This window comes from Seriola aureovittata, chromosome 6 (genome assembly GCF_021018895.1).
Source record: "Seriola aureovittata isolate HTS-2021-v1 ecotype China chromosome 6, ASM2101889v1, whole genome shotgun sequence".
Taxonomy (NCBI): Eukaryota; Metazoa; Chordata; class Actinopteri; order Carangiformes; family Carangidae; genus Seriola; species Seriola aureovittata.
Window position 1 is genome coordinate 24,615,453 of NC_079369.1, and position 12,715 is coordinate 24,628,167.

Here is a 12,715-nt window from a genome sequence, read left to right on the forward strand (position 1 = left end):
GTCATTGTTTTTGGAAAGAAATGTTGCTAAAGTTTAAGCATCACAAACAAAAACCATAACAGTGGTAGGTGAGACAATGCTTTTGTCACTTGGGTGAACTGACTCTATACCTGGGGTAAGAACACACACAGTAGCTTCAGTGCTAGAGTTGGATTTTATTATTATTATAATTAACCGTTGACATAATCAGCAGAGAAACAAGGCGTGACGAAAGACAGAAACAGACACACTAGGATCAGATCTTGTTAAAGGCTGCTACATCGACACTCTGGACCTGAAACAGAGCAAAAAGGTGAGACTTGAGTTTACAGATTGTGCAAACAAGATTTCAAATGTAACAGTATTTATAATGCACACGGTGAAATCAGATTTATCCTGAACAGCTGTTGCTGTATTGTGTTTCATCTTTTGTTTATGCTTCATTGGCCTGTGAAGCAGATTCACTGACATGTAATAGTTGCCAGTTAAATAGGTACATCTGGCTTAAAGTGATAATTCAGGTTATTTAACGTGGGGTTGTGAGAGGTAGTTATCTAGATTCAGTGTATTCAGATCAGTTGACTACCAGTTTAGAGTAGCAGCAGGAGTACCGACACAGCAGCTGAGTGATGTGCTGCTGTGGACGGGGTCATCTGTAAAAATGTGTTTTAGCCACTTTGAAAAATGGCCCCAGAAACCTGTAATGTCAGTAGGAGTTAACGCTTTATTTGGAATATTTTCTGAATTGAACTACCGTATTCCTGCGCTCAAGCGCACCTACAGAACATGCTGTAGATAAGTGGTGAATATATTCAAAAGAAAGTGCACACTTCAACTGATATTGGAATTTTATCAAAGTGGCTAAAACATGTTTTTGTGGATGGCCTTGTCCACAGCAGCACTTTATTTTGAAAGCTTTTGTATAACACAATTCAAAAGCACCACAAACAACATCCTCCTAAAAGAAAGTTGAATGAACTCATCCCAAACGCAAAAAAAACTTAACCTTTATGGAAAGGTACCATTTCATGCTGTACTATTGTCTTAAACTGTACGAGTTTCAGCTAGGTGTACCTTAAACTGGCAACTGAAATTTTTTTTTTTTACCGGTCTGGTTATTTATTTTGTTGGTGTCTTTAAATATTACCCATCAGAATAAAAAGCAAGTTCACAAAGAGCCTTTGAGTTTGTGAGTTTTAAGTCTATGAGTGTAACTGCATCATGTACAGTGGTCACAGTGAGGAGCAGTACTGGGTTTGTCTAATTGAATTGGTAAATCCGTTTGCAGTCAACCTGATGTCTCACAGTTTTTGCAATTATTTCACTCAGATATTAAGGAAGTTTCTGTTGCTCACTTCACGTCCGTTACTGTGTGTGACTTTATAGAAAACACTGAACTGTACTTACATAGTCTTCAAACTTGGTGATCTCCTCCTCAAGCAAGTCTGTTCCCACCTTGTCGTCCTCCACCACACATGCAATCTGGAGCTTCTTGATGCCGTAACCCACAGGAACCAGCTTGGATGTGCCCCATAACAGACCGTCAGTCTGAACTGAGCGCACACACTCCTCCAGCTTCGCCATGTCTGTTTCATCATCCCACTGAAAAACACAGGAGGGGAACGGTGATAAAAGACCAGATTAATAGTGGACAATCGAAGAGATTTCATAGTGCATTTTTTTTTCTCTCTTTATAGTTTTAAGCTCCTGTGAGAGATGTCAAATCAGGAGAGGCTTACAGGTTTGACATCCAATAAGATGGAGGACTTGGCGATGATGGTGGGTTTCTTGGCCTTCTTCTCTGCGTACTCTTTCAATCTCTGCTCTTTCAGTTTATCTGCCTCTTCGTCTTCATCACTACCGAACAGATCAATGTCATCATCGTCGTCGTCGTCCTCCTCCTCAACTGGGGCACTGGTTTTCTGCTGGACGGTAGTGCCCTGAGAGGAGAAACCTTGATTACTCATACATGCTACTAAAATAAAACAAAAGCAAACGATTACTGAACTGACAGAAACTTTCGGTAGAAACTCACATTTGTGTAAGGGACAGAATGGGCGGGAGCCGAGGTCACAGCCACAGGAGATTTCTCCAGAACCGCTACCCGACATTCCAGTTTGGAAAGCGCTGCCCTTAAGTTATCCACCACTAAGGAAACAAGACCAGTGTCAATGAGTCTTATATATAAACTAGGCTAGGTCAAAACCTTGTATGTGGCTGGACCTCCTACTTATAAACACCCAGAGAGGTAGTTAAGAGAGACGGACTCTTTTAGTTATTTTTTCAGGCTTTTTCCTTTATTACAGCCATAGTGCGATAGATAGACAGGAAGACTGGAGAGAGCGAGAGAAAGAGGATGACACGCAGCAAAAGGGATCAGGGGAAATTCGCAATTATAGGGCTGACCCCACTGTTGAAGTCCATCCAAAAATGTCATAGTATACTATGTCATAAAAATGTCACGGTATACTAAGTGTGATGACCCGTCCACCAGGGCACTAGGTGTCCCTATTTCTTTTTGTTGCTCTTCTTTAAGGCGCTGAATGCAGGGATTCGGATCAGCCTGATGTGCTACACCTGGGCCAGGCCTTCTCGATATGAGGATTATAGCTTTTCTCTATTTCATATACATTTAAAATAAATCTCTAAGTTGTTCGTATAAAATTAAGCGGTTTGGGCTCTGCTTAATTCTGAAGACCATTTGTCATTCTTTACATGGACAGACCGATACAGCAAACATAAATTAATTGATTAGGGCCTCAAGAAATTATGCAACAAATATGATCATTTATCTTCCTTTTTCAGTGAGTCCACTGTTTAGTCTGTAAAATATGAACAACAGTTTGAAAAAATTGATTGTTTACATTGATAAGACAGGGAAAAGCTGCAAAGCCTCATATTGGAGAAGCTGCTATCCACAATGTTTTCAGTCATTTATAATCATAGTCATGTCATCACTGTATTTGATGCTTACAATTTTGCAAGTAGCAGATCCAGTAATATCCACACAGTGTCTATGGACACTAAAATTTGCCTTCACACACATAAAGAAGACAAAATGCATGAATATTTGATCAAAGTCGACAAACAAACTGACCTTTGTGTAAGCTTTGGTTCTCCAGCTCTAGGCTCTTGATGCGAGAGACGATTTCTCCTTGATCAGCGGCGCTGCTGCTGCTGGTGCTCTGCACAATGAAGACACAAAGAGAGGAAGAACAGTTTAGTGAGAGCAACAGCTAATGAACAAACCAGCACCTTCGTCAAACCCAGGACTGTGACCACAGCACACAACACACAGCCAGTGTCAACAGCACCTATAACCAGCAGAATTACAGGAGCTGATTGAAATATAAAGGTGATAAGCAGCTACTTGACTACAGGTTGAACTCAAACTGGAGCGTGGGTGTCAGCAAGGTCCACTGACAAAGCAGTTGGCAGCAGCCGTGCTTCCAGTGACACACAAACCTCGGTGGCACTTACAAGCTGGGAGTGTTGGCTTATGGGAGGTTGACCAGTTCCTCTCTTACACAGTGTAGTCTTCAGCTGGGGGAGGGTAGGAGGAGTACGAGGAGGAGGAGGAGGGGATTTCAGGTTTGAAGGAAGAGGGAAAAATCCAGGAAAAGAACTGGATGAGGTACAAGCTGAAGGAGAGCTACTCAGGAGTGTACATAACGCAAACAGGGAACAACAAAGAGCTGGGAGGTTATGGAAAAACATCAGACTAAAAGCAGATGTTTACACACACTAAATCACAGTTATGTGTCTTAAAGCAGGAACCTTTGTATGGCTTGAGCTGAACAGACAGCTTATTCTTTCAGGAAATCAACATGAAAACTTTACAATATTGTAACCAATCAGCGATAAGAGAACGACAGCTTTATTCTAATAAAACAAGATAAATTCTGTCAAGCATATCAAAGCATGTACAGATTACATGTTCAACATACCACAGGTTTTCTGAGTGTTAACTACAGAAACACTCTTATCAGCTTTTATCCAACTATGAAAGGTCAAAGTAGAAAAAAGGACGTGGTTTAACTGAAGAACGTGAAAATGACACGTAGCACCAACAATGCATACTGTACAGGCCAAGATTACCTGACAGCATAAATTAACACCTGTCTGTGAGTAAGGACCACAACTTGGTCACTAGAAATAAAATTATGTTTTCACTGTGTTATCGTTTATATGTTTATAATATTTCCACATGACCTTGAAGGTGTGAAATAGCTCGACACATTATATTAATAATAAATGTAAACATAAAAACACAAAAACACAGGTACTGACTCCCAGATTCACGCTGACATATGTAACCGGCGTTTCCCTGGTTGCAATTCATCTTCTGTATTGGCTGTAGGACCTTCACAAAATACACCTTATTCACATTATTTTGGACGTTTTTGGTGCTGTACATAAAATGGGGTCTGTATATGACTGCACTGAGTGGAAAACATGAGATAAGAGGCAGATATTGCTAATAACTTCAGCTCAGATACAAGACAAACAATTCTACTTACTCCTGCAAGAGATTTCTGGATGTTTTCTCGGGCCCGTGCAATGTCTTGCAAAATGGTGTTAGCTCCAACATCCTTTAAGAAAATGAAAAGAAGTCAATGTTGATTCATCCTTTACTATGTAAAGTTTCAGTATTTATATCTACAGATTCAATGAAAAATGTGTCTTTGTAGCTACACTACCAAACACCTAAAGTTTTACAGTTTTTATAGAAAATTACAGTTTAATGCCTCAGTTTAATTTGAAATTAAAGCAAAACACAAATAAAGACTTGAAGAAAAGACAATTTTATCTCAATATTTGACCAATTCAACAATTGAACACACAACCATTCAAGATTATTCACTGGAATTGTTTAACTATTTTAATTTCAATATAAAGTGGAAAATTGGGATGTTCCAAAAGCTTTGACTGGTAGTGTAAATTATTTCTTTTCTTTTTTTGTTTGCCCTCTCACTCCTCATCTCATCACATGACTTTTGTGTGCAGTGTGGATAAACTGCAACAAGATTTAAAAATCAAAACAACTTTGTCCAAGTCTGGCAAATTCAATATCAATCTTTTTGTATTTACAAACATGTCATGTAATGTGGTGTAAAAAAAATAAATAAATAAACAATTAACTAAACTTTAATATTAATTGTATATTTTTGGAGAATATTGCTTGTACATTCCGAAAATATACACAAGAAGAAGACAAGAATGTGATGGTCAAATGGTTGGAGCCATCTTTGTTCAGTTCACGTTCCCCTCATATCCTGATATTAGTATCAGCACTTCTTGAGAGGATATCGATGACAACTTAAAGACAAACACTAGTTCTAAGGTAACGTGGGTACCTGTGTTGGTTGTGAGGGGCCATTCATGCGCTCATAGAAGCGTCTCTCTGCCTCGTCATAGCGAGGTTTGTCGAACCAGATCTTCTCCTGGGCCAGAAAGTCGACGGTGCTCATGTTGCTACAGAGGAGAGAGTGAGGAAGGACAAGAGAGGGATGTATGAACAGGACACAGCAGGTTAGGGAAAGATAAAAGAAAAATCTGTTATGACTAATTACAAAATATTCTACTTAAAAATCACCTGATGTGATCTATATTCACAATGTTAAAATTATTAGCTGTAAAATGCTTATTGTATCTATTCTTTTATCTACACTCCCCACAAACAGACGATCCCAACACAACTATACAAAAGAAACCTTAAATGAAGCAAAGTTGGCAAAACGCAACAATGGTTCATAAAAAACAGTCATTCAGAAAAATTAAAAACATACCACAGAGAGTAAAGAATGAATGAACCAAGACAAATGTTAAAACAAAAGCTGAAGGCGAAAAAAAACAAAAAATAAAAACAAAAAAACTCACGCATTCAATAAAAAGGGAAACACATGATGGAATAAATAGAAAAACAATGTAAGATGAACTGAAACATCTGGAGCGGCTCCATTCTCCCAGTTTGGTCATACTTGTCCCTCAGTGGGGCGGTGGAGGCAACTGGTGAGGCCTCAGCCTCTGGCCTGCGACCTTTCTTCACCACCACAGCTTTATTCCCACTGTATCCATGGAAACGGCTCTCTGCAGCATCATAACGCCACTTGTCCAGCCACACCCGCTCGCTGTCTGGGTGAAGGAGGTAACGGACTCCTGCCCCCGACGAGGCTTCCTTCTCGGGGACCTCAGCTGGCTCCTCTTCTTCTTGGATCGGGTGCAGAGCGTGAAAGACTTCGGCTTTACCCTGCTGCACCACCCGTTTTTCCTCCACCACCGCCTCTTCATTGTCTTCTTCTTCCTCCTCCTCCTCCTCTTCCACAAGGCTTTGAGGATGGTCGCTACTTCTGGATGTGGAGGTGCAGCTGGAGCGCTTGGAGGAATTGTTGCCATATAGTTTCTGATAAAAGGCAGCTTCCGCACGGTCATACAGCGGTTTCTCCAGCCACACATCCCTAAGCAACTCCACTGGGATGCGAGGCAATCCGTTGATCGACTGTCGATTGGTTGGTGTGACGGCTGCCTGCTGGATCACAGGGGTCGCAGGAGTCAGAACTAGAGACTGATATCCTTCATCAGGAGTTCTGGGTGCGATGGAGCGGTTAGGTGGGGATGGGAGGTTCAGAGAGTTTGGAATGGACGGCTGCATGGACGCTTCAACAAAGCGGCGTTCTGCTTGGTCAAAGGTTGTCTTGTTCACCCACACTGACTGGACAACATGATGACAAGCCACCTGATCGCCATGGTGGCAAGCCAGTCCTGAGACTGAAGATGGAGCGGATGGAGAGTTTGAGTGTTTCCCTCGTGCCGGAGGTGACCGTTTTGATTGGGTGGTCCCATTGGAAGAGTTTGCCAACCAGCACTGGTAGAGGCTCTCGGCTCGCTCGTAGCTGCTGCGTTCAAACCACACATTAGCACACTCCGACCGTAGAGCCATCAGACCAGCACGGGGGTCAGATGGCTGGCTCGGCTTTTTGGCTGGCTTCCCTTCGGTCTTGGTCTTACTGTCTACCTTCTCTTCAGGGCGGCTCTCAGGATTAGATGAACGTTTCTTGCGGCGTCGGCTTTTCCCGCTGCGCTTTCCATCTCCATTCAAGCTACCACTCTCTGGGGAGGATGATGCCGTCTCTCCATTTCTCTGGCCTGATTCAGTCTTGTTCCTACACCCCAGTGCTGCGTTCGCAGACCGGTCCACCTGACAGTGGTTGGGTTCATGCTCTGACTGATCGGCTGCAGAGCACTGGGGGATCTTCTTAGACATCATCTTTGATCCGTTGCAGGAAAAAATAACAAAAAAAAGGAGAACAACAAGTACAGGCTTTTGGATTATTTAGAGAGATGCAGGAAGGTTTACAGACACAAAGGGATTGATCTATTTGACTCAGCACTACAGGCACTAACTTTTACAGAATAGATACAGAATACAGTCTATATATCAGTCCCAGAAAACACAAAAAGCATGCAAAAATAAAAAAAACCATGCAGATGAAATAAAATGTTTGGTGTATTACTCTACTTGTTTGTTATTTGTCAAGAGTAAGTTTCATCCAGAATATCATACACATCAGCCATTGAGTTAGTCTTACCAGTGCTAGGAGAGAAAAATTTGGTACACTCTCAAAAGTACAAGTATGGGAAAACTCTGGCTTTCATAGACTTTAGTCTAAATGCCAGTTGGAGATGAATGAAGCCAAAAGTGTAAAATGCCAGTCCCAAGTTGCAGCTTTTCCTGCTGCCTAAGTGGATTCTATGAACTATTTAGACTTACAAGTAAGTGCTTGTAAAACCCAACACTGCTTTTCTTTTTTGCTTTAAAAAAAAACAAACAAAAAAAACAAACAGCAGTCTAGCTTCCCTATTGATATTATGCTTAATCTGCAAAGGTAAATATCAAGAGTATATTAAATGGATGTCTGTGTATAGCTGTGTTTCAGTATTATGTTTCCATAACATTCTTTTAGAGGAGAAGATCCTACATTATGTTAACCAAGGCCCTGTTCTGACCTGACATTAACATGGGTCTCGGGTGATCTGATCACAAGTGGACAGCTCCGAGTATAGGTGTGAATGCACCCAAGACACATCAAGGACGGCCACATTGGGTGGCGGTCTGGGCCACATATGGCCTCGTCTTTAAGGAGAGTGAGTGAAAAAGTGTCGTGGGCAATATTGAGGGTTCGCCTACTCAACTGACGTTAACGATTTTCTTTTCTTTTCTTTTTTTTTTTTTTTTACCATTTCAAACCTTATTTCATTGCCCCTTATTGCACTGATTAAGCCCCTCCTTGACCCAAATGTCACAGACTGGCTAAAAACAACACATACATGTTTATTTGCATGTAGAGCGGGGAAATGAGATCTGATCATAAGTGGTCACTCGAGACGCATGTGGAGACGCATTTTAATGCCAGGTGTGGACTGAGTGACGTACTTAGGAGTCCACTTGTGATTGGAATCACCCAAACACATTTTAATGCCAGGTCTGAATAGGACCTGAGAGAGCTTTGATTATTCATGACATCCTACTGGAGGCACAGTATCATCAGTGGCTTTTGAACAAAACAAATTAGAAGACCTTGCCTGTCTAAAGTAGAACTATTTTCCCATAGCTCTATAATAAATTATCCTCAGTAAATAGAGTTATTTTAAAATGTTAAAAATGAGTTGCAAGAGCCGACCAATCTTGACAAAATGACATGAAAGCATGCAATAAAAGAAAAAGGTGTGATGAGTCTAAGGCAATATATTAAAGATAATGAAATTAAATAAATCACAAGCTGACACTGATGGATCACGGACATGTTTGTGCATGCAAACCAACTGTTTCAATAAGTACTGAGGTTCTCTATTAACAAATCACAAAAAGCAAGGCATGCAGTTTTTATGTGGTTGCAGTATTGTGCCACAAAACCGGAAATGCATTCCCTTAACGTTTCATCATGTTAGTAATTTTGATCCAACACTAATACACCACTGAAATTAATTTGGTTTTGGTTTTGGGAACTCATTTCCTACTTAATGTTTCTTTATTAAAAAGATGTATATGAAATGTATTCAAGCTCTTAGCTCACCTTCTGTGGTAAAGTTGCTGAGCTCAAACTAGTATCAAAGTCAAATGCTCAAAATGTTCTTTTCATCCAGTTTACCGCAAGCCATTGAAAAAGAAATTTAACAATCACCATCTTGCAAAACACTGAAACCAATACAGGAAATACAACTACGTACAAAAAAAGCAATACAAGACTCAAACAAGGTACATGTTGAAGTTTTAAGGAATACTCACTTGTCAAATTCTGAATGCAACATGAGAGGAAAGAAGCAACATGTTAAAGACTTCTCTAACAGTACCACAACATGAAAGTCAGCCTTGTTACAGACTTAACATGCCCCCCCACATCCCTCCTTTTAGTCTTGGGTGATGATGAATGTGAGAAATGGTTTCAGTATCATTTGCTAAGAGTCTAACAAAAACATCAAGCAACGACTTGGATGCTTCCCAAAGCCTCCCTCTCTCCCCCGTCATCCGTTTTCCTCCTGGCCCAAAATGAAAAGCTCAGGGGACAGATCTTTTTTCCTCTCCATCAACAAAAATGGACACTTGCTGTTAAAGCAGTCTTATCAAAACTCAGTCCAATTAGGCCATCAAGCAAATTAGTAGCAATGTTAAAACTACGGGGAAAAAAAGCACTTCAAATACTGATTCTGAGCCATGCTGGCAGCTGCATACGCAATCACATACTGGAACAATTCTTTGCTGTGGCTAGTTGTATTTACACTACCAGAACTACAGGTTTATGAAATCATGACCATCAATTTCCAGGTCACAGAGGACAATGATGTGTAGAGGAAAGGATGAGTGCTTTATAGGAGCTTTTAGAGTGCACCCTTTTTGAAGCAGCTCTATTTACAGCCAATGTATTAACTCAAAAATATTATTTGAAGGATAACACTAGTAATATTCTATATTTGTTACCATCAAGCACTTTGTTCCTTCTGAGGGTGTAAATTTTTTAATTGGGTCATGGATATAGACTTAATCTTTTAAAAAGTACTCAATTTCCTAGAGCAGCTGGTCACTGTAGTTTTTAGTTATCATTACTTAAGCATATGCTGATAGTGTATTTGTTGGGAACTATTTTTAGCCAGAGACTTGGTGCACTAGTGAGTATTTCTGGCAGCAGGACAGTGAATGTGGGATCGTCTCAAAATAAACTACAGAGTGTGTGTGTGTGATCTTGGTAATGAAGAAACTTGTGATACAGTGCAACAGTGAGGCTCATTGATGCCTTTTTTAATAATCTCTGGACAATGGGGCTCTATAGTGAAGAGAATAAGCTACATCAGGCTATGGATGCACACACAATACTTACTAGTGTGATCAATTCATTGATGGCTTTGGTTTTTTCATGTAATTTGTTAACACTATGAAAATACTGAATATCACCACAATTATCCTTTAAATGTTTGCTTATGGCATGGTGCTGTTCAAAGAATATCCTTATAAAATCATGAACTGTGGAAATCACCTTCAATAACCAATGCAAAGTTTCTCACGTATACCAAATCTGAAAAGGGTTTATGCAGTATTCACCAGGTAAACTTAAAGAATTTCTAAATACCTTTTTAATGCACTTATATTTAACACTCATTTCACAATAGTACAAAGTACGAAAACAATCAATTAAAACCACTGGGGATGATACAGCTTAGAATTATTTACCAAGTGCATGAATCTATTGACATTTATATTACATATAAACTCCTTTCCAACTGTATATAACAATAGTTCCACAAATACTATCATTACCTAATCAACAACCACAACATGGATGGATTCATGGACAGAAGGGTTTAACCAGTTAAAAAAATAACCTAATTATCTATGAATATGAATATCACATAAAAATCAGAGGTCTGGGAGAATAGAACATTGTCACTAAAAGCACATACTACAAATTTTCCGAATAACTGCCTGGAGCAGGCTGTAAAAATGAGACTTTTCTCAATGAAATACCTTAAATGAAAATTAAACCAATGTTTTAGTAATACGTCTCAAAACCAGCATATACCCTGGAAGAAAAAGCCCAGGTTCACTGAGGTAACAGCGCCAATTTAAAGGACTTTACATTTGAAAATAACGTAGCACTTTCCCTAAAAGGTCACAAATGTGTAATGACATTAGGAGAAGCCTGTCGTGTGAGATGTTGGTCATTAAAAGTCGGTTCAGAGCCTCAACAGAGCTGTCATCATCAGAAGGTGCGCCCTGCTAACCTTAACATTAGCCGTCTTTCATCATTTTCTAGCTAGGATGAAATACCTTCAGTTGATGGTTCGCAGTTCGGGAGACACCACAATAACCATGACTGTTTTAAAATGTATCACTAAATCATTAGTTTTTAATTTTCATGTTAATGTAAAATGTCACAGCCGGCCACTGAAGCCGGTGGCCGCGCGGCGTGACTGCCGCTCCGGGCAACGTTAGCGCTAGCAAGCTGCCCCATTCAGCTAGCCGCTTGCTAGCAACGGCTAACACAAACCCAGTCCCCCAGTGTCCCTAAATCACTGAGTATCCGTTGATTTCCCAAAATGTCTTTCAAACAGAGTCTCTACACTAAAACCCGGACTGAAACCCCAGCTGTCAGACAACGTGGACGTTACTTACTGCTTCGTTTTTTTTGTCTTTTCGGAGAGAGACCAGGCCGGTGGATGAAACGCGTGTTTCTCCAGCCGTGAGTGACAACGGGAAGGAGGAAGAGGAGGAGGAGGAGGAGGAGGAAGCAAAGAGCAGCAGTGACTGTGTGATCTTACAGGGTGGGGGAGGGGGAGTTATGAATCATTAATGTTGCCACATGCCCCATGTTAAATCTCACGTATTGTTGACACTCAGTGATGTGGCAAAATGTGGATAAACTGTAACCTTCACTGCTGTTAATTACATTTATCTAAATATAACTGGGCAAAAATGAACTTTTAAGGACCATATCTGCCTTTCAACCTTTGTCCATGTAGGACAAGTTTTTACTGTTTATGACATTATTCTGGTCATACTGTTGTAAAACGGATTTCGTACAAATCTTAAACCTGGTAATGCAGTGATAGATCAAGTAAGGGCAAGAAAGACTTTAAGCCCTTCATTCATTCTGTTAAAATACAAAATAAATTCTTTTGTCCAGAAATTAGTTTTTTTAAACCTTTGCAGCCTTTGTTGTTACTGATCATGACTGTATAACTACCTATAAGATCTGGGTTGTTGATCGAGGCTAAACTAAAAGAAGTGAAAGTGAAACCTATTCAGTCACAGTTGTGATTGTGAATACTGTTCTGCAGCTTTCAATCATAAAACATGATATTCATCAGCACAAGTTCATGATTGACTGCTGGGCCCACTCCATAGGTTGAAGATAATTTGATATAATCAAAAGCTCCAGAACTGCTACACATATGTTTTTTTTAATCCCATGTTGATGTCATCAAATTTTTGGTTTTGTCCAACCAAAACCACCAAGTACATTCAATTTATAATATACAACAGAGAAAGCAGAAAATACCCACAATCCAGAAGTTTAACCAGCAAATATTTTTGCATTACTCAGCTAATTATCAAAATGGTTGATGATGATTTAATGATGATCTAGTTGTTTATGGTTTCTTTTCATTTCACTGTTTCCAAGGTCATCAATTAACTTTGAATCTAAGATATGCTCACACAGCTCCTCAGCTTCCTGCTCTCACT

At 40.0% G+C, this 12,715-nt stretch overlaps 1 protein-coding gene across 5 annotated transcripts; it reads right to left on the reverse strand.

The window, feature by feature from the left end:
- Positions 1 to 135: 135 nt before the first annotated feature.
- On the reverse strand, positions 136 to 11,787 carry eef1db (eukaryotic translation elongation factor 1 delta b (guanine nucleotide exchange protein)). 5 transcript variants are annotated; one of them, XM_056378444.1, is made up of 10 exons: positions 9,054 to 9,119; positions 5,961 to 7,246; positions 5,337 to 5,454; positions 4,500 to 4,571; positions 3,460 to 3,522; positions 3,077 to 3,164; positions 2,015 to 2,127; positions 1,719 to 1,919; positions 1,387 to 1,581; positions 136 to 274 (listed from the first exon to the last, which is right to left on the reverse strand). In XM_056378444.1, exons 2-10 carry the CDS (start codon positions 7,244 to 7,246, stop codon positions 236 to 238), a joined length of 2,175 nt encoding a protein of 724 aa, XP_056234419.1. In that variant the 5' UTR covers positions 9,054 to 9,119; the 3' UTR covers positions 136 to 235. The 5 variants fall into 5 exon arrangements, with proteins under 5 accessions (XP_056234419.1, XP_056234422.1, XP_056234421.1 ...); XM_056378447.1 differs by lacking the exons at positions 5,961 to 7,246; positions 9,054 to 9,119 and adding an exon at positions 11,645 to 11,787; XM_056378446.1 differs by lacking the exon at positions 3,460 to 3,522 and having other exon boundaries at positions 9,054 to 9,117.
- Positions 11,788 to 12,715: the final 928 nt, after the last annotated feature.